Raw genomic sequence first — 26,760 nt, forward strand, 5'->3', positions numbered from 1 at the left:
ACTGGGAACTCCAAATCCCATCACCACCAAAGGGAAGGTGGCTGGGACCTGAGGGTGGGGTTAAGCAGCCAGGTGGATATAAAAGGCAGACACGTGGGCTTTGGGGATCCCCCATTTTTGGCTCTCTGCCAGCTCTGAGAGTGACTTTGGGTTTCCAGGTCGTCGGATCGGGTAGGACGCATTAAAGACTTTATTTCCCTATTTTCTCCCTGAGTTTTACATTTTCCTTATTTCCTTTTCTCTTGTAAATAAACCTTTTATTAACCTTTTGTGTGTGTCTGTAGTAGAGTATTCATAAGTCCCTTTAAAGCGCGCGGGTGAGGACCCACAGCCAGGAACCCGTTTAATATCGGGGGGGTTGCTCTATAACACTACCACTTGGTCAGCTGGGACGGGTCTTTCACAGGCCTGCCTGGGATTCCAGAAGCTCTCTTTAAAAGTAAGCCTAGACAGTCTGTCTGAGTGTTGCCTAAGGCTGGTTCTCTAGAGCACAGGCTCTTCAGCGAGACAAGTTTGTGAGGGGCTTTGTCACCCCCACCCCTCTTTCTGCAGTGGGATACACTGTAGACATCAAAACTAGAAATTGTGAGGAAAGAAAACTGTTGTAACCGGGCCTCCCTGGTGGCGCAAGGGGTTAAGATGCAGCCTATGAAGCTGTCCACGCCTGTCTCCCCGCTGCTCCCCTCAGCAGTGTATTTCAATCATTTCGCCTGTTCTGTTCCTCACTCTGTCTCTGGTGAATCTTCTCAGCCCCGCACCTCTGGCCTGCATCCCAGTTCTTGTACGCATAAATAAATAAATCTTTAAAAAAAAAAAAAAGAAAAGAAAACTGTTGTAACTCCTTTTAGCCCAGTGTCCAAAACTTACTTTGTCATTTGATACTCTTGTCCTAAGAGAATAATTTTGGAAAATTTGAATCTAATTCCCTTGCACACACACTCACACACACACACACACACACACACACTTGCACACCCACATACACCAATTACTAAGACTGTTATGTGAGGCTCTCTGAGGTTAAGAGCCCCCTTCACCCCTTTCCTGAGATAAGAGACTGGGTTTGGGGGTGCTGGAGAAGGTTGGAGACACTTCTCCTCCAAGGCCTTCCGGGCGGTGTCTGTGTGGGTACAGCCATGTCCCCCTACCCGCCAAGGTCATGGGGCTGGGTATCCTCACAGCTTTTGTTCTGTGTCTCACATGCCATCTGTCCTCCGCATCCACCTGCCGAGTCCTGCAGCCATTGCCCCTGCTCCCCTGGGCCTGATGGGCCTGGTCATAGAGGCGTGATCCCCACCTGAGCAGGCTGGGGGACTCTGCAGACCTATGACCTAGCTCATGGTGGTGGTGGGGAGTTCTGCAGGCCAGCTCCACTCCCTGGCCCTCCGGGAATGTCTGTGACCAGTGGGAGGAGGTTTCCATTGAAGCTGAAGCTGGCCTGGGCTTTTGCTGACAGTGTGGTTAGATGGAAGTGGAACTGGCCGGGCCGGTCTGGCAGCCTGACTCATGGCTTGCTGGGCTCCTGCCTCCCACCATGGGCAGACAGGTGCAGTGTGGCTGAGGAGACTGAGGGGAGGGGTGGGAGGGGTCAGTTGGAATGACAGACTGTGGGCTCCTCAGTCCCGGCCTCGAAGCCAGGGCAGGCTGGGGTGAAAGTTTGGAGTGAGTGAAGATCCCGAGGAACTTGGTAGATGCGGGAATCTTTGTGAGCAAGGCTACTCTGAAAGCCACAGGTATCAGTTTTCCATAAGTGGAAAAACTGGAAAGGCCTCCAAACACCGCCTTCCTTTAGTAGGAAGGAAGCTGGTGAGAGGCTCTCCCAGGCTGGCCAGTAGCTCTGTGACAGGCGTGCTGAGACATCACTGTTTTATGCCCACTGCGCTTCTTCCCCAGCCAGAACCGAATGACCGGAGAATAAATATATCCAGAAGCTGGACCCATCCACTCTGGAGAATTCTATTTCCAAATACCAATGTGTGCCAGACTCCAGTCCTTGCCCTTGGGACCCAGGTCCTGGAGACCTGGGGGTGGAGAGGACATTATTTACAGGATCCAACACAGACCTGGGCTCTCTGACAGTCAAAACAGACCTCTGCACGGGTGCCCAGGGAACAGAGCTCCGAGACGCCACCTCCAGGTCTGAGTAGCAGAAATGGACACTCCAAATCTGGGCCGCCCCAGCCTACAGTCCCAGCTGCTGCTTCTCAGGCCACATTGGCGCCCCATGCCCCATTCAGAGCTCCAGTTCTGATAAGGGACCATGACAACAAGAGACGTGCAATGACGGCCAGAGCGATACTGTAAGGAAAGGAGGGAGGACAGAGAAGTGTAGCCTGGTCACAAGAAAAGCCAGAGCCCAGGATGGCCAGGTGGCGAGGCTCTGGGAGGACTGTACTGGGTCCAAGAGGGGACCCACTTTCCACAGGTCAGCGGGTGAAGACAAGGGCAGGGAGTGGAAGCCACAGGGGCTAAGCAGCCTGCCAAGGATCAGAGCCACTTCTAGTCAGGGCAGCTTTGAGGCGCCTCTCCCTGGACGTGCCTGGGAGCAGCATGACCAACTTGGAGGAGGTGGTTATGGGCCTACAAGGTCAGATAGTGGGGAGAGGCCTGGAAGGCTTTTATGATGAGTTTACATGGGACATTCTGTGATGCTCAGAGTTATGCTAACCCTGCTTCTGTGCCTGCTGGGCCTATGCTCTGTGCTGGGCAGCGCTAGGTGTTGAGGAAGTACACAGAAGCGAGTAGGCCCCTCTTCCTGCCCACGAGGAAGTCCACACCCCACGGAGGGTCACACAGGTGTGCACACAGGGCCAGACCCACGGGCCTGGGAACCAACACCAGGTCTCACAGAGGGAATGGCCTGTGAGTCAGACCTCAGGGGGTGACTAGGGTTTGGCGGGCCAAGCCAGGGGACAGGCATGCTGGGCAGAAGAAACAACATGGAGACAGTGGGATTAAATGGGCACATTGTGTTTGGGGAGATGTTTGGTGTGGGTGGAGTGGAGGGAGGGAGAGGGAAGGAGCAGGGACAGTGAGGGTCGACTGGAGCCAGCCTGGGCTGGCTGTGGGTGATGGTTTAAGAATTCTAGCTAGAGAGTGGGAGCTGGCAGATACTTTTAGACAGAGGATGCTATAACGAGCATTCCCTTCCGCAACGGCCCTGCCTGGGGTGCTCTGGTAGCTAGGAGGTGAGAGGAGAAACCAGGTGCGAGGCTTGGTGGTGCTGCGGCAGAGGTGGTAAGGGAATGGGGAAGGGGTAACATTTCAGAGCTGTCTGGACTTGGTGCCTGATGGAAAGGGAAGTGTTAGATGAGGCCAGAGTCTCTTGTGTGGGTGATGGGGTGAGTGGTAAAATCCTTAACTTTGTCTTTTGTTCCTCAAAAGCAAGCAAGCCAAAATATTAATATATGTGATTCCAGCAGGTTTTAAGTGTTGTGAAGCCCGGAGCAAAGAAGGGAGATGCCAGGAAATCACTTTGAGGAGAGCAACAAGAAATTTGACATTTGTGGTATGAGTTCTCCCTCTGGCTCTCAGTTTCTCCTGAATAAGCAGGTATAACTGGGCTTTCTAGCAAAGATCCAGACCCTCGCTTCTGCCGCCCTGGCTCATTCCTGTGCCTCTTCTTCATCCTGGCCCTGTCCATCAAGCGCTGCAATTCTCCTCTCAAGGTGACCTGGTGGGTGAGCATGGACTATGCTTGTAGCACCCCCTGCACCAGCCTCCACGCACCCACTTGCTCTCTGTGAGTTAGCGTAAGCACCCCTCCACTCCCTCCCCTAGCTGGGCATCTTGGTACACGGGACTCTGAGCCACCTACCAGACAGGAGGAATGGGGCTCTTCTCTCTCTAACCCTAAACAAATTTTGGGGGCTCAGAGGGTGCACCCCATCACCAGCAAGTGTTAGTGCATGGCTGGAAACTGCTGGAAGCAGGGCCCAGGAGAGAAGGAGTCTGGTGCTGCCCTGGAGTCTTGTGTAAGAGCACTCCATGCCCCTCCATTGTAGGCACCCCAGGCCACCCCCTCATTTACCCGGAGGCTGCCATCGCTTTTCAAGGCTGGTTTTGTTTGAATTCTTGGTAATTTCTGTGCCCAGCAGTGTGATCTTTCCAGTAGCTGGCCTTGACGTCCTCCATGCAGTGCTTTCCCCTCTGTCCTCTCTTAGCCATTCATCCTCGTGGTCAGCTCGTTTTATCATCACCAAGAGTGACAATTTCACCACATTTGTCATTTCAAACCACATAATCTAACTATTCTTCCTAACCTACAACTCTTCTCAAGTTGCCTGACTCTAATATTCATTTTGATTAGTCTTCATTTTAATCAGCTCTCAGTCCCCTGACGCTAACTTCTTCTTTGCCCAGTTAAATTCTGTGGCCATCTGTAACCACTCACTCCTAATGCTCTCACTCCTCCCTTGTCTCAGGGCCTGGGAAAATCCCTGACTGTGAACTCTTCCCCTGCTCTGCCCCTGGCCCTGTGTGGTAGCAAATGTGGGTGGAGAAAACACGGGCCTGTGCTGCGTTTCCTTTAAAATCACCCCACCAATCTCGCGGTTCTCAGTGCTGGCCGGTGTCCTTATTATAATTTGCTAGAAAGATTTTGATGCCTTCTCTCATTCATCATCCTCTATTCTCACTCTCAGATAACAATCAGGCTTCCTATCTCACTGAGAACTGAGACAGAAAGCAAAACACAAAGAACTCCAGCAGGCCTGTCCTGCCACATCTCCCTGCCCCATCTGCTGTGATAAAGGAACTACATAGTGTCCTTGTCAGCCCCCCACCTGGTGGTCCTGTTCCCCTTACCTGCTCACAGTTTCCCCTCCAGGAGCTTTCCCCACTCTCTTCTGCATCATCAACTTCTCCTCTGCTAGATTATTCTCTAGAGCACATATAACATGCTTTCCTCTTACAAAATGGCCTCTCCTGACACCACACCCATCTCCAGAATCTATCCATTTTTCTACCTCTTTACAAGAGAACTCCTCAGAAAACTGCCAGTTTTCACTCTCTTTAGTTCCATTGCATACATATTCTCTTGAACCCACTCAAGTTTCTGCTCTCACTACATAGCCAAAATTGCTCTTGTCAAAGCACCAGTGACTCCATACCTCTAAATGGCATGGATTTTGGTCAAATGTCATTTAATGGTCAAAAGTTCCATTTGTGGTCACGGTGGGGGAAGACCTCTCAAGGAATCTTTTCTGCAGATAATATCTATGAATTTGGCATAAAATATAAAATAACAACTTCTGGGAGATATTGAAGCAGTCAGAAACTGAAGTGGCATTGACACTCAGAAGAATAAAGATTGTGGTGGGCAAGTTTTCTGTTTTTTATAGCGTCTCACCCAAAGTAGGCTGCAATTAGTGCCACACTACTGCCTAAAACTAAAATAAAGCTCATGGTCTCACTGGCTTAAAGAATTTGGGGTGAGAGTTTGAGACAGTTGGAAAGTAGAGGAGGGAACATTCAGAAAGTAGAGAACAACACAGAGATTTCCTCAAATTCTGAATATAAACTCTGCCTGAAATTCTAGCTTACCCTTGAACTATTCCTGCATGGACAAGAATTCCTGCAGTATGACTAAAGCTAAATAAACTGAATAGGGATTTCAGCTACTATGAAGGAAGATTGAGTTCAGTGAATTAATTTCCTACTTAAAAAAAAAAAGAAATCAACAATATTTGAGAAATGTAGCAGATTACAAAAATTACATAATGTATCATTTAAAATGTCCAAAATGCAATCCAATTTCAGTAACATAATAAGAAATAAGAAAACATGACCCACATTTGAAATAAAAGGCAATGAATGGTGATTGATAATGAAATGATTTAGATGCAGGAATTACCAGTCTTGATTTTTTTTATTTTAACATTTATCATTTTTTACATATTTGCTTCCCCCCACCCCCTCAGATTGAGTCCCCATAGAATCTCCTTCCCCAAGGCACCCGCTCCATCACCACAGTCCCCTGTGCTCCTCCCTCCCTCTTCCGATCCCTCTCCCTCCTCCTCCCTGCAGGATGTCTCTGGTTTATAATTGTCTGTTTTGCTTTGTTGTGTTTTGTACTGTTATTATTATTTTTTTACACTGATGTCTTATTTGTTTCCCCTATATTCCTGTTATGAGAGAAACCAACCCCCTGATATTTTTCTTTTTCCTCCTGGCTTATTTCACTGAGGATTATTCCTTTTAGCTCCATTCATGTTGCTGTGAATGGCATGAGCTTATCTTTTTTGATTGCTGAATAATATTCCATTGTGTATATATACACCACATCTTCTTGATCCAGTCATCTATTTTTGGGCATTTGGGTTGTTTCCAGGTTTCACCTATTGTAAATAGTGCTGCAATAAACATAGGTGTACAGGTGCTCTTTTGAATCACTGTTTTTGTGTCCTTTGGGTAGATCCCTAGGAGTGGAATTGCCGGGTATGGTAGCTCCATTTTTAGTAGTACCCGTCTTGATTTTTAAAGCCAAGAGTATAACCTTGATCAAAGATATAAAGGAAAATATGCTTGATGGAATTGTTAGGGGGAAAGGATGTTCTGAGCTAATTCTATACAGGCTTTGTGGACTCCACCCCCACTCCAGACCAAAGCCATCAAGACATTGGGAAAGACAAATCCTATCACCACCAAAGGGAAGGTTGCTGGGACCTGAGGGTGGAGTTAAGCAGCCAGGTCTGGTATAAAAACCAGACACGTGGGCCTTGGGGTCTCTCTCTCTCTCTCCTGTTGGCTTCACAGCTCAAGGCTTACGGCCGGCTCTCAGAGTGCCATTGGGATTCCAGGGCAGCGGAAAGGGTAGACGCATTTAAGACTTTATTTCCTCCTTTTCTCCCTGAGTTGTACATTTCCTCATATCCCCTTCCCTTGTAAACAAACCTTTTATTAACCTTTTGTGTGCGCCTGCAGTAGAGTATTAATAAGTCCTTTTAAGTGTGAGGGTGAGGACCCACAGTTAGGCAACCTATTTTATATCGGGGTTGCCCTGTAACAGAATGAAAAAACAGTAAATAAATAAGAACTCTCATGAAAGAAGCAGGTTATTAAATAGAAACAAACGGGAATTCTTAAACTAAAAATTACTTGAGATAAAAACTCACTGGATGGGCTCAATAACACACACACGTGGACAGAATAAAATATCATTTCTAATAGAAATGAACTAATCTGAAGAACAGAGATAAAAATCCACAGTGATCTGTAGGAAAATATTAAAAGGATCCTTTATACTGTGAAAGAAAATATTATTAAATGTAGAGAGAATATTATATATTCTATATATAGAATATTTATTATATGATATATAGTTTTATATATGTTCTAAATAAACAATTTTCAATTTTATGTCTCTAAGTTCTTTTTCTGGGCAAGTTGTCCACAGATATCTGGACCTGCTGTCTGAATTAAGAACTCGGAATGGTAACCCTGCTGTTACTAGTTTTTGACATTTGTATCAATGCCTTCCTTTAAAATGAGGGCATTTAGACAGTTCTGGAAGTGGTTCTCATGATATAAAGCACATTGATGTGCAAAACTGCATGGTATTGGAACAAGATCAGACACACAGACCAATGGAATCAAATAGAAAATCCAGAAATAAACCCATAGATTTATGGTCAACTAATATTTGACAAAGGAGCAAAGAATATGCACTGGAGCAAAGAAAGTTTGTTCAATAAATGGTGCTGGGAAAACTGGGTCGCTACATGCAAAAGAAAAAAGCTTGACTACTACTTAACGCCATGCACAAAAAACAACTCAAAAGGGATTAAAGAACTAGACATAAGACCTGAAACCATAAAATACATAGAAGAAAATATAGGCGAAACACTACATGACATGCACATCAAAGACATCTTTACAGACACATCACCCAAAGCAGTGATAGTGAAGGCAAAGATCAACAGCTGGGACTACATCAAATTAAAGAGCTTCTGCACAGCAAAAGAGACAATAACCAAAACAAAGAGAAACCCCACCTACTGGGAGAACATGTTTGCACACAACACTAATGATAAAAGACTGATCATAAAAATCTACAAAGAGCTGATGAAACTCAACAAAAACAAAGAAAATAATCCAGTCAAAAAATGGGCAGAAGAGCTAAAAAGAAACTTCTCTGAAGAAGAAATGCAAATGGCCAACAGGCATATGAAAAAATGTTCAACATCACTTGTAATCAGGGAAATGCAAATCAAAACTACAATGAGATACCATCTCACACCAGTGAGAATGGCACATATTAAAAAAACCAGCAACAACAAATGTTGGCGAGGTTGTGGAGAAAAAGGAACTCTCCTGCACTGTTGGTGGGAGTGCAAACTGGTCCAACCACTATGGAGAGCTGTGTGGAGATTTCTTGACCTACTAAACATAGAGCTTCCATATGATCCAGCAATTCCACTCCTAGGTATTTACCCAAAGGACACAGAAACATCAATTTCAAAGAGCACCTGCATCCCTATGTTTATAGCAGTACTATTTACAATAGCTAAGCTATGGAAACAACCCAAATGCCCAAAATTAGATGACTGGATCAAGAAGATGTGGTACATATACACCATGGAATATTACTCAGCAATCAAAAAAGATAAACACATGCAGTTTGCAGCAACATGGATGGAACTAGAAGGGATCATGCTCAGTGAAATAAGTCAGAAAGAAAAGAAAAATACCAGATGGTCTCACTCAGCAGGAATTTAGAAAACCTAAATAAGAGACCAGGAAAAAGACTAATCAATACAAAGTAAAAATCAAAATCAACAAGCAACTATAAACCAGAGACACACTGGGGGGGGGAGGGGCGGGGAAATGAAGGACTAGAGTCAAAATAAGGGGGGGGGGGTGCAATTTTATGGGGAATATAACCAAAATGAAAATGCATACAATGTGCAAAGATGAAAAAAGATGTGAGAATTATATAAAATAAAATATTTAAATAAATAAAAAAAGCACATTGATGTGGCCTCAAAAAAAAATTAAAAGTGGTAACATGTATGTAACTGCAACCCCAACATGAGAGGAAAGAAAAATGAAAATATAAAATAATAATTTAAAAAATGACCAAATTTCGTCCAAACATGACAAAAGACAAACTGTATAGTTTTAATAAGCCCAGCAAACCGTAAGCAAGAGATATACAAAACAAACAAACAACAAACACATACTTGGGCACATTATAGTCTGTCAAAAGCCGAAGATGAGAGGAAATCTGGAAAGCAGACAGAGAAAAGTGATACACTACACACAGAGGAACAACATATGGTGATTGCTAAAGCCCTAGCAGACACGAAGGAGGCCAGAGGCCTGTAGAACTGCATCCTTAAGTGATAGAAGAGAAAGAGACACTCCCAGCCAGAGTTCTATATCCAGAAAAATAGCCCTTCAAAAAAGGTAAATGTAAAGCAAGAGAATTCATCAGCAGTGAGTGGACGCAGGACCTGACAGTGAAGGCGTTTCTCCAGACCCTGTGGGAATGATACCAGTGGGAACCTGGATCTTCAGGAAAGAAATGAAAGGAAATGGAAATGGTAAATATTAAAGACTATTTACTCTTCATTTCATTCAAATACACGTGACATTTTAAAGCCAAAATGATAACATTTTAATGCAGGTGTGTGTGTGTGTGTGTGTGTGTGTGAGAGAGAGAGAGAGAGAGAGAGAGAGAGAGAGAGAGAGAGAGAGAGAGAGAGAGAGAAATTTCCTCTACCTTTAGTTTCGTTAGTTAAATCTTGGAAACCAGATAAAACAGTATTCCAGACAAGAAAATATTTCTCTTACCCTATTAACCATTTCCTTTCCAACCTTGTTCATTAAAAAAACAAAACCAGGGCCTCCCTGGTGGCGCAGCGGTTGAGCGCTGGGTTGCGAAGCTGCCCACAGCCTCTGCAGCCGGTTCGATCCCCGGCTGCTCCCCGGCCACCGGAGGAGGGTCCCACATGGTGCGCAGACCTCTCCTGCCGCCCGCTGCTCCCCTCAGCAGTGTACTTCGGTCCTTCTGCCTGCTCTGCTCCCCGCTCTGGATCTGGTGAATTCTCTCACCCTCCCACGCTTCTGACTGTACCCAGTGCATGTATCAAACAAACAAACAAACAAATAATAATAAAAAAAAAAAAACCAAAAAAAAAAACCAAAACCAAACAACCCCCCAACCCTTTCTCTGGCCTAGTTACTGCTGGGCCCTGCCCTGGAGGAGTTGCCCTTCCAGGACAGAGAGAGGCAGCTGAGGGCTCCAGGGAGGGCATGGGTAGGAGCAGCAGGAGGCCCACTGGGGAGGCCGCTGGGGAGGTTGCTGGAGGGCTGGCCTGAGGGAGCGCTGAGCCTGGCTCTCTGTGAAAATGGCTTTGCCGTTCATGAGCAGTCACCTTCCCACTCTGGGCCTGTTTCTTCTTTTGCAAAAGGAGGGAGTTGGGCTAGACAAGAGGCTCTCAGTGGCTCCTCAGACATCCTTCCTGGGAAAAGAGGGAACTGCAGGCCTCTTCTGTCAGGGCTTCCATCTTGCCTTTCGTGTTGGATTTCACTGAAAGTATCCTGCCTCTGCCAGACGTTCGCAAATCACAGACACTCTGATGAGGCTACTCTAGAGAGAGGGTTCCAGATGCTGGATGGGGGCCCCATGTGGCCACACCCCAGTGAGGGTCCCTGCCAGCCAGCCTTCCAGCCCCATCACCCCCAACCCTCCAGGGCCACCGAGCCCCCTCTGTGGTCCTGCTTTCATCAACCATCAAAGAGCTCTGGTCTGTTAGGGTCAAGAATAAAGGTCATTTCCCAGGAGGCCCCCAAGTCAGACAGATGTGGGGGCCAGCGGGGGCCGTCTCTGAGCTGGCAAAAGCGAAAGAGATGGAGAGTCCTCCAAGAAGTGGCCTCCTTCTGACTGCGGAAGGGAAAGTTGCCTTGGAAAGGGCTTTTCTCAGTTCTCAGGAGCAGGCCAGGGTGGGGGTTGACTCTGTCTTTGTCTTGAGTGGCTTTTCGGAGGACAGAAGGTTTTTCTCTCCTGGATGTTTGTTGAATTAACAAAAAAAAAGTGAGCAGCATGTGATGGGGACACAGGAGTTTCGGTCTCAGACTCAAGCTGAGAAGCTGAGAGGCAGCACTGTCTGAGGATGGGGTCTCTAGAAGGCAGATTAGAAGTCAATCTCACCATTGGCACCTGCCACCCAGATGGCAGCTGTTGCAACAGGGGTAGAGCAGAGCCTCAGCTTCAGAACTGGTTCAAATTCTAAGTCCTTCACCTCTACCAGCTGTGTGACCTTGAAAAAGTTCCTCAGTCTTCCTGAGCCATAGTTTCCTTATCTGTGAAATGGGAATGGTCATATTTGGTTTGTGGAATTGATGTTAAGAGGAACGGTGATTAACATGTGGTCACATAAGAAGCTATCCCTCCTCTCTGTCTACACCTGTGCCCCACAGCCCAGCTGCACCCCCCACAAAATATTGGGCCCCAGAATTCAGAAATATGAGCATGAAAGGATCCAGAATGACACACGTGGTTTCCTTTTGGATCCCACTGGACTTGCAGACCTGGGTGCAGATGCCTTTTATGGGAGAGCAGGGTTTCAGCAGTGTGGTGGAGGGTGGCGTTTACAGCCCAAAGGTTTAGAACCACTTGATAAACTTGGAGCACTTTTTTTTTTTTTCTAATTAATTTACCAGTCAGGAAACTTCTTAAGGGTTGACTAAAGGGATTTGGAATATTGGGTGCATGTGGACCTTTTATCTGGGTGTCTGCTGATCCACCATCAGTGGGGCGCATCAGCTTTGACACACTTCCCCCAGAGTGCTGAAACCGGGGGCAGTGTCTGCGGGATGTGCTCCTGGTCTCATTAGCCCCGTATTCTAACCAATCAAACCAGCAGGCTCAGACTAGGAGACTTCACAGTGGTTTCTGGTCTCTGATTTCCCATGAATCAAACTTTCTACTAATCAGCATATTTGCACAGCAACCCAGCTCTTAAGAGGCACAATCTTAGACTGCCTTAAAGTATTGTGAGCTTCTGAATCACTGAAGACTGAATGACGGGCCACATCACCTTGGTGCTGGGAAGGCCCTGTGATTCAGAGCTCTCCATGGGGCTGGCAGGAGGGGCCGGCTTTGTTCTGGCACAATCTTACTGCAGTGACCCTGGGTGAGTGACTCTCTCGTGATGCTCCATTTCCTCGTCTATAAGCTGGAATTTAAAACTCAGCTCTGCCTGTCTTATTAGAATAAAGATCAAAACAGGAGATGGATGTTCTAAGGTTCTGAAAGGCAGGGGTTCTTTTGTGGTCCCTCAAGTAAAAATTTTTTTGTTGTTATTAATAAGTCTTTCTCCCACTGTGCTGGAAGTCATAACGTGAGGACTGCTTTTTCTCTAGAGTAGCTGGACTCCAGGCCAGGCCACTCGAAAAGGTGACAGGAGGAAATGACATCAAGGGTCCAGGGCAGAGAGTCTTGGGGCAGCCTGGACATGAGGCTGGGAGGCTCAGTTCCAGGGACCACAATACCTTTTCCCTGCCACATAGGCTCCCAGCGCCTCCTGGTGCCCCCAGTTTGGTCTGACCATCTGCTATGGACAACACTGCCCTCCCAACTCCTCCACCTGTCCTCTGAGCGTCAGCCACCCTCTTGGCTAGGGATGGATGAATCTAGACCTTTGGAGCCCTTTGGCACACCTACACATTAGCTGCATCCACATCCCACATAAAATCTGATTTTTCTACTGTTAGTTGTAATTTCCCAGTAATCTTATTACACATGGATTCCGGGAAAGTGACAACTAATCCACACATTGTTTACAAATGCTTGTAAGCACTAGACCCAACAATGATGATGAGGTAATGCTTTTTGCATTGTAAGTGTTCAGTCAAGCATCACTTTAAAATGTTCTAGTTACAAGGGACTGAGGTGATGGTGCACGGGTGCATTGTGAAGGAAACTCTATGGGGACTCCACCTGAGGGGGTTGGGGAAGCAAATATTGTTTAAAAATAAACAGTGATGGGCCTCCCCGGTGGCACAGTGGTTGAGCGCTGTGCTGCGAAGCTGTCCGCAGCCTCTGCAGTACCAGTTCAATACCCCGCCGGCCAGGAAGAACCCCACATAGCACAGCAGACCTCTCCTGCCTTGCCCACTGCTCCCCTCAGCAGTGTCTTCAGTCTGTCTGCCTGTTCTGTTGCCTCTCTGTCTCTGATGAATTCTCTCACCCTTTCGCGCCTCTGACCTGTACCCCAGTTCTTGTATAAAATAAATAAATAAATCTTTAAAAAAAAGGATGATGTAAAAAATAAAATAATTAATTAAAAAAATTTAAAAAGTATATAAAATTAAAAAAAATAAAATGTTTTGGTTTAGGATGGACTTCATATATGATAGTGGTGCCAACAGGCCGTGCCATGCAGCCTCAGTGTGTAGCAGGTCACACCCTCTAGGTTTGTGTAATTACACTCTGTGACATTCTCACAACAATAAAATCACTGAAAGGGGCAGTTCTTAGAACATCATCCCTGTCATTAAGTGGCACATAACTGTAGTTACACTATGGACTAGTAGACAGCAGTGAACATGACATGCAATTGTGATGCTAAATCTCATATACATGTTGTTGAACTAAAGAAGCCATGGGTCTCCCCTGGTGGCGCAGCAGTTGAGTGCTGGGCTGCGAAGCTGCCCACAGCCTCTGCAGCGCCAGTTTGATCCCTGGCCACCGGTGAGAGTCCCACATGGTGCGCAGACTTCTCCTGCCACGCCCACTGCTCCCCTCAGCAGTGTGTTTCCTCAGTCTGCCTGTTCTGTTCCCCGCTCTGGCTCTGGTGAATTCTCTCATGCTCCCGCTCTTCTGACTGTACCCAGTGCTTGTATAAATAAATATATAAATCTTTAAAAAAAAAATAAAGAGGGCAGACACACATGCGGTGACAGATATTAACTAGACTTATGGTGGTGATGTTTTGCAATGTGTGAATCATTACATTGTACATATGTGAATTGTTATGTTGTATACCTGAAACAGCATGTTATGCGTGAATTGTATCTCAATTAAATGAAAAAGAAACCAGAAGCAAAAAATATTGATTCCACTTATATAAGTTGCAAAACCAGGCAACATTACTAGATGGTGTTAGAAGTCAGAGTAGTGGTTACCCTTGGGGAGCAGGATAGTTACAAGCAGGGTCCTGAGGGGCCTTTGGGTGCAGAGCCTCTGTTCTTGATCTGGGTGCTGGTCACATAGAGGTGTCCAGTTTGTGAAGATTTCTTGAGCTGCTGGCATTTAAGTCTGCAAGTGTGCTCTGTTTTAATGAAAACTTAGCAATTACACACTGAAAGATTATGAATTTGTAAATTTGGAACCCACACATTTTTAGGCTCCAAAATGTTTTTGGAGGCCCTAGGCCAAGTGCCTTGACAATCGGGGTCACAGACAGGCCATCTTCTTCCCTCGGGGCTGAAGCATAAACCCCTCTTCCTGGCCGCCCTGATCATTACCAAACTGAGACCAGAGGTCATAGCCATGGGCTCTGTAGAGTGGCCAGGCCAGTTAAAGGGAGGAAAAATCAAAGATCATAGAGAAATTTATCATTTTAATTCCCAGGTCTTAGCCCCTCTGCTTTTAAATCCTCGTGGTGACTAGTCGCTGGTCTCCAAGGTGACTGCCACCTGTGACTTTCCTTCTTATGGCTCAGGCCATTCCTGCCTGGAGGAGCAGAGCCCCTTCTCTGCTCCCCTTGAATCTGGGCTGACTCTAGTAAATTGGACAATAAAAAGCTTGCCGCAGCCACTTCTTGAAGCATTCCCTGTCTTCTCAACCTTCTCCAGCCAGGAACCCTGACTCTCACCAACGACCCACAGCAGTTATGTCCAGATCACCATTTGGACTTTCAGAATCACATCTTAGAAAGTTCCAATGTGTGCCTTGTCCCCTTAAAGCCCCCAGAGGCTGAACCAGCACATCTTTTGCTTCTGCGAGCCTCCCCGCCTCCTCCAGGACTGGCGGACACACACAGCCAGCCCCTGAGCCTGCTTTCCTGCAGGGTCAGCCTCCACTCTTGGCTCAATCCTTCACAAACTGTGCAACCCCAGGGTTGGGGGCGGAGTTGCTTCCCTCCCCAAAGAGGGAAACAAGACTAAGGTGGCACCACTGTGAGAGCAGCAACAGCTGCTGCAGCAGCCCCCATTGGGGCAACATCAGCCGCAGTGTGAGGGGTCACCACCCCACTGGATGCAGGCAGGTTTGGGTTTTAGAGGGGGAAAAATGCAACTGTTTAAACCTGACCAACTCCACTGACCCCCTGCACTGCATGCCCAGTGCCAGATGGCAAGGTGGGTGCAGGGCCCTGGATATGATACCAGGTTTCAGACTTAAATCCCCAGCTAGCTTTGAAAATGGTCTACCACATTCTGCTGTGCCACCCAATCTGGGCTGTCATTGGAGGGACCACACTACCTGGCAGGAGCTGCTTTTGGTTTGGACAGCCGGACATGGTGGCAATATCTGGGGGCGGACAGCCAGCCACTTGGGCCTTAGAAATTGTTCTTTTTCCCAGTCACTCTTTGTAATAAACCCTATTGTTGTACCCTGAGCTTCCCTTCATGTCTTGCAATTGTGAGTACAATAGTACAATGTGAATCCACACACTGTGAAATCCCCCAAGCTTTGCCCAGTTTCACCACGAGGGTGACAGAGCTGCTGCATGGATCAAAGGCACTAACACAGAGCAGGAGCCTGAGTGGGTGTCCCACACCCTCCCCCGCCCAGCCCATGGTGCTCCCATCCCTGCCTGCCAGTCAGCAAAAGAAGCTCCCAAGGAGGTGAGCGGCCCTCACTCCTCAACAACACCCCAAATAAACCACTGCTTGAAGAAGTTCAAAGAAACGCCAGCAATTTATTGATTTCCTCTATTTCCAAAAAAAAAAAAAAAAAGCAAATACATAGAGTATTACACAGGGAAACTGGGCGTAGCCAGCACCAGGTTCTTACATAAACATCGAGCAAGGGGAGGGATGGGTTGGGAGGGGACCAGGATAACTCGCAGCATCCCCCCAGCCTCCTCCCCTGCCGGCGACCTCCTTGGCCATCCCTGCCATGCCACCTCTCAGCCAGACTGCGAGGTGCACAGAGCGCATCACCACCCCAAGTCCCAGGGAGAAGAGCGGGGTCTGCTGCTGGTCTGCTCCCTGCTGGACAGGCTGCCAGTGGCCGGTGCCTGGGCTTGTCAGGCACAGGAGACAGCGAGTGGTCCATGTCCTTCCCCAGCTGCGCCCACATTGCCACGTCTTGTTCAGGGGTCTGCCCTGGTAGCGTGAGCCGGTGCAGAACATGCCTCGGCTAGGAAAGGCTGGCACGCCCTTACTCTCTTTCTCTCGGACATGCATTCAAGCCTCCACCCCACCACCCCCTAGTTTCACCTCCTCTAAAGTAATGGGCTTGGATCAGAGGCCTGGGTGACATGCCCCGCTGACTGGCCTGAGCCGGCATGACAGAAGCCAGCCCAGGCCCCTGTGGTCTATAAGGTTGCACCTCCCCAAGCAGAGGCCTGGGCCCTCTGGCTCCTGGTCAGGCCAGGACAGTGAAGGGAGAGGCTGGGGGTCAGGGCATCCCTGGGCGGGCAGCCCCCCGGGGCTGTCATGGGCTCACTTGTGGGCTGCTTCCCTTTTACCCCAACCTGACTAGACAGTCCTCTCAGACTGGGGGATCCCCAAAGCCTGACCCTGTGTCCGCTTTTTCCTCCAGGAGAATATAAGCCATGAGAGTGCAGGGGTAAGGTTTGCTCACTGTTGTGCCCACAGTGAGAAGCCTGCCTGGTGCATAGTGGTGCTCCAGACATGTCACAGATCTTTGCAAGAAATGAATCCCTCTGGGCCCCGACTGGCAGGGGGGTCTCCAAGAAATTTACCTCTGGGACGGTTGCACACAGGCCCCTAAAGCAAGCATTGTGCCATCACATTTGCCAGAAAGTACCTAAGAAATGGCTGGAGACGCTCTGCAGAGCTATGTTCCTCATCTGCCCTCCCGGCCTCAGAGACCAAGTCTCCTGAGCCCAGAAAGATGTCTTCAGTTCTGATTGCTGGGGTGAGGAGGGGGTTGAATTTGGGAGCACATCAGGGGAAGGAACTTGGGAGGAGGAGGAAGGGAGATGAGGATTGAGGGGCACGTTCTGTTCTCGAAAAGGGTATGAACAGGCAGTGGATTCCTGTGTGACACCAATAACACCAGTGCGGGAAGAGGGGCTGCCACCTGGGGAGCCCCGGGGAGCCCATCCTGCTCTATTTTACAGTCTGTACTGGGGGCTATTTACAGCACGCTTTTTTGACAAGGCCCTCAGGAGGCCCTGCTCCTGCTTCTTATCTGAAATACACGAGTCTTGGGGCTTGGATGTGGCTGGTGCTTCTGGTGGCTTCTTTGATCACATTCCCAGGTGGCTTCAAATGCGGCAGAGACAGGACGACTGGGGTTCAGAAGACAGCGGGCATGGCCTCTGGCTGGGGGTTGGGCTTGTTGGGGCCCTGAGCTGACAGTCCCCTTCCTGGTCTCTCCCAGTCCGCTTTCCCCAAGTCTCCCGGGACCCCAAACACACCCTCCCTGGAGTCTCAGCAGATAGCCAGGGGGGGTGTCCTCCTGGTCAATTCCCAAATGGTTGTCATTCCACTGGAAGCTGAGCCCTGCCAGCCCCAGGCAGCCCCTCTCCACCGGCAATGTGAAGACCAACCCCTCTCCAGCACCTCTTTGGCTTTGAGCACCATTTCACCTTCTTTCTCCTGCAACTAGTTAGATTACATGCCCCCTGAAGGTGGGGGCTTTGTCGGTTGAGCTGCTCTGTCAGTACAGAGCCCAAGAGAACAGCAAGTCCTCTCTCCCTCTCCCTCTCCCTCTCCCTCACCTTCTCCCTCTCCCTCTCTCCCTCTCTCTCTCTCTCTCTCTCTCTCTCTCTCTCTCTCTCTCCCCCTCCCTCTTTCTCAGACAGGCTTCATCTAGCAAGGCAAACGTGATTGTTCTTGTCCATCTGCCAGGGCACCACTCCCTGCCCAGCCCCTGTGGGGTGGGGCTGTGGGGCAGGGTGACTTGGTCGCATGGCTAGATTCCCCATGAGATGCACTGAACCTCAAGCCCTCTGCTGACCTCCTGCCTGCAAAGCTGCCTCATCGGGAGGGAGGTCCAGCCCTTATTACTCTCCCCTCCCGATTCATCCCGGGAGGTGGCAGGCAGGATGCTGCGGGACTCCGCCTGGACAGTCCATGCTGAGGGTCCCCACCCTGGCATGGTACATTTGGAAACTATGGGCAGCTAATCAAAAAGCACATGAGTAAGAAACACCGGCTGCAGGAAAGCAGCTGACCTAGGTTTTTGCAGTTTGTGGTCATCTTTCAGGCACTCTATGCACACAAACACACATTCGTACTTCCATTGCACACACATGTACACACACACACACACACATGCACATTGTTTCTCAGCAAAAGAAGTATTGACATCAGACATAAGCCCCTTTAACTCAAGAAAGTATCCCCCTCCCACCCCAATCCCCATTGACTGCCAGTTCCCCGGAGGAAAAAAAAATCTAAAAAGATTTCCATCATCCACAGTTTTCAGATTTGCCCTTGGTTGCATTTGGACTCTTCCAAGTGCTGCACAATGTGGACAGAACAATCCCTTCAGCAAGGCTCGAGGTCTTCTCAGCCGGTCACATCATTTCTGGAAAAGAAGCCCTCCAGTTAACATTTATAGGGTGATGCTCCCACAGGGGGTCCAGCCAATATGGCCACCCGCTCCCCACCCACATCTGCACTGACTCTGGCTTACCCTGAATTCAGGGCCACCCTTGATGCACCCACAGCTTGCTCCTATTGACTGAGAGCTTGTCAGCTTTGGCCTCCCACTGCCACACCCACCTACTCCCCTAAACGTAGTTCCCAGCACAGAACTGAGAGACCAGACAGTGCTCATCAAGGCGCCACTGAATGTAGCCTTCTCTGCCTTTCTGTCTCGTGTTGTCGACTCCTCTGTCAGGAGAGGGCTTCTGCAGTCTTATTGAATTTTCGTCTGGACCAAAAGTACAGAACTCTCCCCAACCAGGACCCTCCTTGGGTGTCAGTGTTGGGGGTTAAGGCAGATAGTTGGAGTGCCAAGGAGTCCCCCTCAGCTCGGGAGAGCCTGACCTCATAGATGGCTCCACGCTGAGGCCACCTCTGGGGACCGCTCTCGGGCTGATGTCTGCTTTGAGTCTTGAAGTGTACGCCTTGGTTCACTGACAACACTAAAAATGCATTTTCCTGGAGCCCATCCAGAGATACGACATCAGAATTGTTGGGGTTGGGGCCAAGATGTGCATTTTAGCAAGCGTCCAGATGATTCTGATGGAAACTCAGGCTTGCCAGTCTCTGTCATACATAGATATTGGTTCCGTGGTTTTGGTTCTCAGAATCATTAGCTGGAAAGAAACTTGCCTACACTGGGCAGGTGCAGAGGCTTGAGTGGATTATTAAAAGGATAAAAAAAAGAACTATGGATGCCCAAAGCCATAATGACATAGGACTCCACTGGGGTCGTTCACACCTCAGTCACCGGCAAGCCTCCACCTGAGTCATGCAATGTGCAACTTAGGTACTGGGACACAGCACTCCCGCCAGACCTCTGGCCTACTGACTCCCCCAGGCCATGGCACATCCCTCATGTCATGGGATGGGACTGCTTGGCACCCTGCACAGTTGCCCTCAGAGCCCTGTGTATGGCTGAGTGAGGTTCTCTGCCAGGTAAAAGGATGTTTCTGAGCCCCTGGGGAGCACAGGCCTGGTCCCTCTTTCTGAGACTCGTTGAGTTGCTGCAGGGTCCTGGAGGCACCCCCTGCTCCAAAGGTGGGCTGATCCTTACCTCCCAGTGGAACTTGAGTGGGCAGCCTCTTCTTAGAATCGGGAGGTGAAGTTCCTGAGGCTGTTGGCCCCAGCTAAGGTTCCCAGCATGCTTCTATCAAAACCTTGCTGCAAGAGGAGAAACATCAGCTGTATGAGGTACCCCAGACAAAACAGTGTGGGGCTCCCCAGGGGGACAGAGATGACCCTTCTAGAGCACCCTTGGCCGGAGCCCTGGGCTTTTGAACAGGCTCCACAAAACTGGCCTAACTGAATGTGCAACCAAACCCAAGGCCCTTAGTACCCACAGTTGGTGGGATGACTGGACTTCTGCCAGCACACTTGAACTTCCTCCCTGCACTGGCAGAGACCTGATCAAGGCTTGAGGGTTTCGGCTAGGACACTCTCTTTAAACAGAACAACCAAGATCAGATCAGAGAAGTTATTAACCACCCTTCCCTCTGACTCTGCCTGACCTTTTGTCTCTTTATATCCTGATATAAAGAGCTCTTGACGGGGGTCATGGCCGGCACTCCTCGGACCCCCAGCAGGCACTGGCACTGGCGCTGAGGAGCGGCTCCGCTGCCAGCTGTTCACTTCCCCCAGCCCTCACTGACCCCTATGCTCCTGCTGAGTAGAGACGGAATCTCACTCCTGCCATTTCTCCTCACACACAGTAGGCGCTCCCTAAATGCTTTGGTGTGAATGAGGGCAGCAGCAGGTATCCAGGGTCCTGGAGAAGAGGCCCCAGGTGCCATCCCTGGGTCCTGGGAGCCTGATCAGCTCTCACTGGCCCATGGAAATATGAGGGGTCGCCGATAGCAGGCAGTGCCCAGACCCACCCCTACAGGTCAGGGCACCATGTGGCATGGGTTTCCCCCAAAGGCTTGCTGGCTCATTCCCCCTGAGCTTGGCTGGGTTTGGTGGAAAGAGCCCAGGAAGGAGAAGTCCCAGGCCTCAGCCTGGCTCCTGTCCTGACTCTTGGAGTCCAGGCTAAGCCCGGACCCCGAACCTTCATCTGCAGGATGGACACACACCCCGTGGCCTGCCTCGCCATGGCTGGACCACCCCAGCAAGAGATGGGTGTGCAGGAGCTCTGGGAAAGCAATGTCTGCCGGCATCATGCCAGAGCCGTGTCCAGTGCCCAGAGGGAGGTATGGGTCTGAGCAATGGAGCTACTTCCCATGAGCCTGGGAAGTGGTGCCCTGAGTATCTGAGGCTAGGCGTGGTCTCTGTTTGTATCTGGGGTGAGCTGAACCCTCTGGACCCCCAATGAAGCTCAAGGAAGCTCTCCTCACCTTCCTCCCTTCCACTTGGTCTCTCAGGCAGCTGCTGCCTGGCCAGGCCCACCCTCATTGTGGTGACTCCAGAAAATGGAGGACGCAGGTCACTACTGGCCAATACCTGCATACTTTCCCAACTGACCGCTTCCTGGTAAGGTCACTAGAGTCTCCGGGCTAGAAGTTTGAGCATTGTCAGTTCTTCTGTCCACTTCTCCTGCCTTCTGCCCTTTATTTCCATCCCCGCTACTGTCTGTGGGTCTAAAGAGCGGCTGCCGTACGAATGGGGGGCCGGGAGCGTGCAGTGATGCTATGACCTCTATAATTGAGAGGAGACAGCCCCGGAGATGAATGGGGCTGGGAGGCGTGGAGGACAGGGGGAGCCAAAGGTCAGGGGGAGCAGCAGCCCAGGGTCCCCTGTCTGCCCTGCCCTCATCTTGTCCTGGGAGATGTCTTCCTGGTGCTGCTTTCATCCTGAAAGTATCTCCTTAGAACCCCTTGAGGCTTCCAAAGGCCAACCCTCCACTCTGGTGTGAAATGAAAGGGGCTTTGTAGTTCAGCCCAAACGTATCATTCCAGAGTACCCAGTGTACCCCCAAATGAATTCCACGCCTTTCGTCCACCCTGCTGTTCACTTTGTGCCTAAAGCATCCCACCCCAGGCCTCGGTGCATTTCCTTGATTTGCCCCCCTGTTGCCCAGGGCTGTCCCACCAGCTGTCACATACACTCATGTCTGGGACTACAGCACCATTTCCCCACGCCCCCACCTTCTTGACTCAGTGACACATCACTCAGTACAGGGGAAGTTCAGGGGTGCCCCGACAGGGTTAAGGGAGTGGGCCCTTACCTGTCTGAGGACACCCTGCAGTTCCTTGCTGGACCACATGTCAGACAGGAGGAGGCGGGCAGCGTCTGCAGCCTTGGGCGAAGCACTGGGCAGGAGGGAAGTTTGGTTGGGTGAGACTCCAGGAGACATAGAATGAGGACCCTCTCCCCTCCCCATCCCCCTGCAGGGTCTTGGAGATGTGGGGAGGCCTCAGGGGTGCGTGAGAGAAGAGCCCCTTGGGCAGGTCACTCTACACAGCAGGCACAACCCCATGCCCCCTGCCCACCTAGAGGTACCAGGATGCCCTCGGGGGCCATGCAGGGACGTGCTCTCCCATCCTGGTCACCCCAAGAGTCCATGAACCAGAATAAAATCCCCTGCTGCTCCAGGCCTTCCTGCTGCCCCCCTGAGGGCTCATGTCCCCTGTGCTCCCCAGTGGAAAAACATGCTGCCCCGCCCCTCTGTGCAGCCCTGAAGCCTGGCTACTGGACCCTTGGGCTCCACAGTGCCCTCAGCTTCTGGAACTTCTCTCCATTTGGGTCTCCCCATCCCGGTGCCCCGGCTCTAGGATCTGTTCCTGCTCCCGACTTGTGTCTTCCCAGGGTGCCAGGTGAGGAAGGCGGGGACGCGGGACACTGGCCCACCTGCTACGGCACAGGTTGAGGACGTTGTTGATCATGCTGCTGGAGAAGTACTGCTTGGCCATCTGAGGCTGGGAGGTCATCAGGTTCCTCACGGTGTAGCAAGCCGAGGACAGGATGTCTTCTGAGTTGCTGGTGTTGCCAGTGTGACTAGTGAGGAGCCTGGTCACCTCTGGGAACACCTGGTTCCCTGGGGAGAAAGCAGTGGAGGAAGGGGTCAGGGTGAAGGAAAGGGCTGAGGGGACCCTCTGGGGCTGCCGTCCCAGGCTGCCCTCAGCCAGGCTCCAAGCAAGGTGGTTCCCCAAAGTCTAGCTCCAACTCAGGGTACAGGGTCTGGCGCTGCACATCTGCTCTCATCCAGCCTCTCTTGGGCTGTCCCCCATCCTGGAATGCACCTCAAGGAGCGGTTGGAGGGTGAGCTCCCACTAGTCCCTGGAGAGTAGGGGCTGCCAGCCCCTACTGGAGGGTGGGGCAGCAGGGCAGTCAGATGCCTCTGGGGGGCTTACCCATTGCTCTGTGCAGCACAGGGTGGCGGGACATGTTGCTCAGGAGGGACGCTCCAGACCGCACCACGTCCGAGTTACCAGACTGCAGGAGACGGGCGATTTGTGGCAAGCCCTTCTCCTTCAGCCCGATCAGCTGGCTCATGCCGCTGGACATCTGAGAAAGAAGGACTGAGTGAGGACCTGGCCTGTGGCTTCCTGGACACCAGGGCAGACAGGAGTTGAGCAAGGCGCCCCAAACAGAGAAACCCAGGTCTTTTTTCTCTTTCCAGTTGGGAGCACTGGCAAAGACAGACAAAGTTGGCTCACACACAGCAACTACAAAGACACGGGTGCAAATACACCTCCTCTTTGCTGTCCCTGGCCCTGATCCTGAGTCAGCTGGAGCCCAGCTAGGGGAGGAGAAGGCAGTTCCCTCATTAGTCAGGGACCCAGAGTCAACTTCCAGATGCACCAAAGTATCACACACCACACTCCCTGGTTTGTCTCCACTCTGCCTCCCTCTTCTTTCCCAGCAGTGTCTGCTCACATAAAGCCCTATAGTCAAGGGAATTTGTCAACTGAAGACATGCCAACCATCTTCTTCCAACTTCCCTATCTTGCAGCACTCAATACGTGTTTGTTGGGCCTCCCTGGTGGCACAAGGGGTTCAGTGCAGCACTGTGAAGCTATCCGCAGCTTCTGCAGCATGAGTTCCATCCCCAGCTGGTCAGGGAGCTACCCACATGGTGCAGCTGACCTCTCCTGCCTGGCCCACTGCTCCCCTCAGCAGTGTATTTCAGTCAGTCTGCCTGTTCTGCTCCCCACTCTGTCTCCGGTGAATCCTCTCACACCCCTGCACCTCTGGCCTGTACCCCAGTTCTTGTATGCATAAATAAATAAATATTTAAAAAAAAATGTTTGTTGAGCACTTGTTGGAAATAAAGATGGGTAAGAGAGGGCCTGGAAATCCAACCCAGGGTACCCATAGGGCTGGTCAGTTCAGTTGGGCCTCTAGCAACATAGCCAGTTTGGCTGCAACATAGTTCAGGCAGCTCTGGCGTTCTCACAGACCCCAGCCCCACCCTCTCCCAGTCAGGAAAGTTCTTTAACCTCAACTCACTCTTGTCCTGCTGCTATCTGATGCCCTTTTGTCCTAAGTAAAGGTGAGGGAGAGTTGGCTGCCTCCCTCTCTAGATGCTTCTTCATTACAAACAGGCTCTTCTGGTTCCACCCATGCCAGCCTGTCCTCCATTAGGCCTCAAGATTTCTATTGACAATGCCACCTCTTCTTCTGGACCTGTGCATACCCCAAACGCTCCACTGCCACCTCTGTCAGTTCGACAAAGGGGAGACTCCTCCTGCCACCAACACACCCTTCAGCCCTGCCAGAGCCCAAGAGGCCAGCATGGAACCTGGGTCACGAAAAATGGGGATTCTTGGGCTCAGAATCCAACCAGGGTAGGCTCACCCATTACACACCACCAGGGGTCCCGGAGGCCTGGGATGTCTCTGCTCCCTTGACACTCGTTAGGCTTCCCAGAGCCTAACTCTCACTGCCCCTACACTGGTGTTTGCAGAACAAACTCTGGATCAGAGTGGTCGAGACAACTCATGGGGGACAGGTTGTAAGAGAACTGGCAAGTGGGCGGGGGTTGCAGGGGCCCCTCACCAGGCCCTTGCTGGCAGTCAGGTTCTGCAGGGCACCAGCACAGGCCTCCAGGGTGGCGTCCTTCTTGCTCTTGCCCATGAGGTTCAGGTAGGTGCGGATGGCGTCCGAGTGGTACAGCCAGCTACTGCCCTTGGGGTTGGTCTCCTCCTCGGGAAGGGGGCAGTCATAGTTGTTGTTCTGAGGACAGAGGGAGGGTCAAGAGGAGCCTGATGAGGGCACTGAAGGGGGGCTCCCCCAACATCCAGCGGCGGGTGCCTAGGGGGTGCCTGAGTGAGTGGTTGCCTGCTCCCCTCGCCATGGTCCAGTGTTGTCTCTGAGGGAGGCAGTGAGTGTTCTGGGGTCTCATGAAGTGGACTCCAGAGCTACCTCTGCCCAAACCCTCCTGCTGCATGATTCTTCCTCCCCGCTGAGCTTGACCCACCCTGGGCCTACAGCCCTGGCTCCCTCCAGATGAGGCCTGCAGAGGGCTGGAGATTTTGCCCTCAGGGCTGGCCTGGGCTCCTACAGTCCAGGAACACAGACAAGATAGAGGCCCTTCACGCATCTTCAAGGGCCTGTCCCCTCGGGTTGGCTTCTGGTCCATCAGGGCAGAGAGGAAAGGGTGGAAGAGCCCAGTGGGGTGCTGAGTGGGGGGCGGGCCCTCCTCTGCCAATTGGCAAACCAGTGGATGATGCTCACCATCATCTTTTCACTCTTGTTGCTGAAGCAGCCAGTGGAGGACTTGTCCGTGTAGGCGTTGCGGGCGTTGTACTCCAGCTGGCGGTAGCGAGTGGGCACCTCCGCGTCCAGGCGGTAGGAGAGGTTGTGCAGGATGCACATGCAGTTCTCCACGGACTGGGGGCCAAGCAGAGGCACCCGCCTGAGCCTCTGCCTGGCTCCCATCAGGGCCCAGCACACAGTAGGACGCAGCAAGAGGGCCACGCCAAAGTGAGTGGACACTGGGCCACTAAGCTCGCCTTCCACCGGCTCACACTCCCTCAGGAGCAGCCCTGGTGTCTGAGGTTCTACGGCCAGCTGGTGCCTATGTCCCTCCCACCCCCTTCTTTGTGGCCGGTCCTCAGCATCCATTTCCAAGTCCACATGGACGGTGAGACCTGGGACTGCACGCTACAGCTCTTTGCATTTTCCTTAGGGAACCTGCCAGGCTAGTGTTTGGGGCAGCAGGTCTACCCTCCTAATGACGCTTGGCCCTGCTGGGCTGAGGGGACTGGACTTCCAAAGCTGAGGTCCACGGGGACCAAGCCTAGCAGCCGTGATAAGCTTCTCTCCTGAGGACCTGTTGTTGCCTCAAGTGGTGGGAGAAGACCAGACCTTCCACAGGGAAACTCCATGGCACATATGCTTGGGATGCCGGCCCAGGCCCATCATCTGGACTGCACTGGCCCTCCTTGGTGCCACTCACAGCCTGAGGTAGCTTCCCTCTGTGACTTTCCCTTTCTCTGTCCATAGTTAGGAGGGGGCAGGAGGGTATCTGCCCAAGGCCTGTCTGGGAGGACGAGGGACAACTGCAGCAGGAGGCTCAGGGAGGGCCAGGCCCTGGAGCACCAGGCAGCCTCTTGTCAGAGGACAGCAGTGGCAGGAAAGCATTCTGGGAGGTCCACTTTGCCACGTGCTGCCTGTGTTCTGCTTCTTAACTTAAAGCAACCCAAGAAGTAGATATCATTATGATCGTCTCCATTTGAGCAAAGTGTCATCTGCGGAACACAGAAGCTCATGGAAGCATCTGCTTTTAAAAAACCCCTAAGGGAGGGAGATGACTTGATTCCAGGAACTGACAACCACTGTCCGGAAGCAACTCTGACAATCACTGTCCTGGGTGCCACCTGTGGGGGTGGGGGGCTACACTGCACCCAGGCACCCCTTCACCCCACTGGCACTGACAGGCTCCTGTCCAGGCCACACCTTAAAGGCTCCTTTGGAAAGTGCAGACTCGCCTTGTGGAGTCTGGGGGAGGAAAAAGTCAGGACTGAGTCCAAGGAGATGCCCTCATTGCTTAAAGGCCTGGAGCTCTGGACAGAGGGAAAG

General features: G+C 50.9%; 1 protein-coding gene across 1 annotated transcript in view; it reads right to left on the reverse strand.

Moving 5' to 3' along the window:
• Positions 1 to 19,887: 19,887 nt before the first annotated feature.
• PKP1 (plakophilin 1) overlaps positions 19,888 to 26,760 on the reverse strand; it is a gene marked incomplete at both ends in the record, with an annotated part of 40,717 nt that continues 33,844 nt past the window's right edge. Inside the window, 6 exons of the mRNA XM_084246346.1 lie at positions 19,888 to 19,962; positions 21,962 to 22,046; positions 22,585 to 22,771; positions 23,088 to 23,241; positions 24,736 to 24,912; positions 25,414 to 25,569. Coding sequence (XP_084102472.1) covers positions 19,888 to 19,962; positions 21,962 to 22,046; positions 22,585 to 22,771; positions 23,088 to 23,241; positions 24,736 to 24,912; positions 25,414 to 25,569 — 834 coding nt within the window. The remainder of the gene's footprint in view (positions 19,963 to 21,961; positions 22,047 to 22,584; positions 22,772 to 23,087; positions 23,242 to 24,735; positions 24,913 to 25,413; positions 25,570 to 26,760) is intronic.

This window comes from Talpa europaea (assembly GCF_964194135.1).
Source record: "Talpa europaea genome assembly, chromosome: 10".
In the NCBI taxonomy this organism is placed as follows: Eukaryota; Metazoa; Chordata; class Mammalia; order Eulipotyphla; family Talpidae; genus Talpa; species Talpa europaea.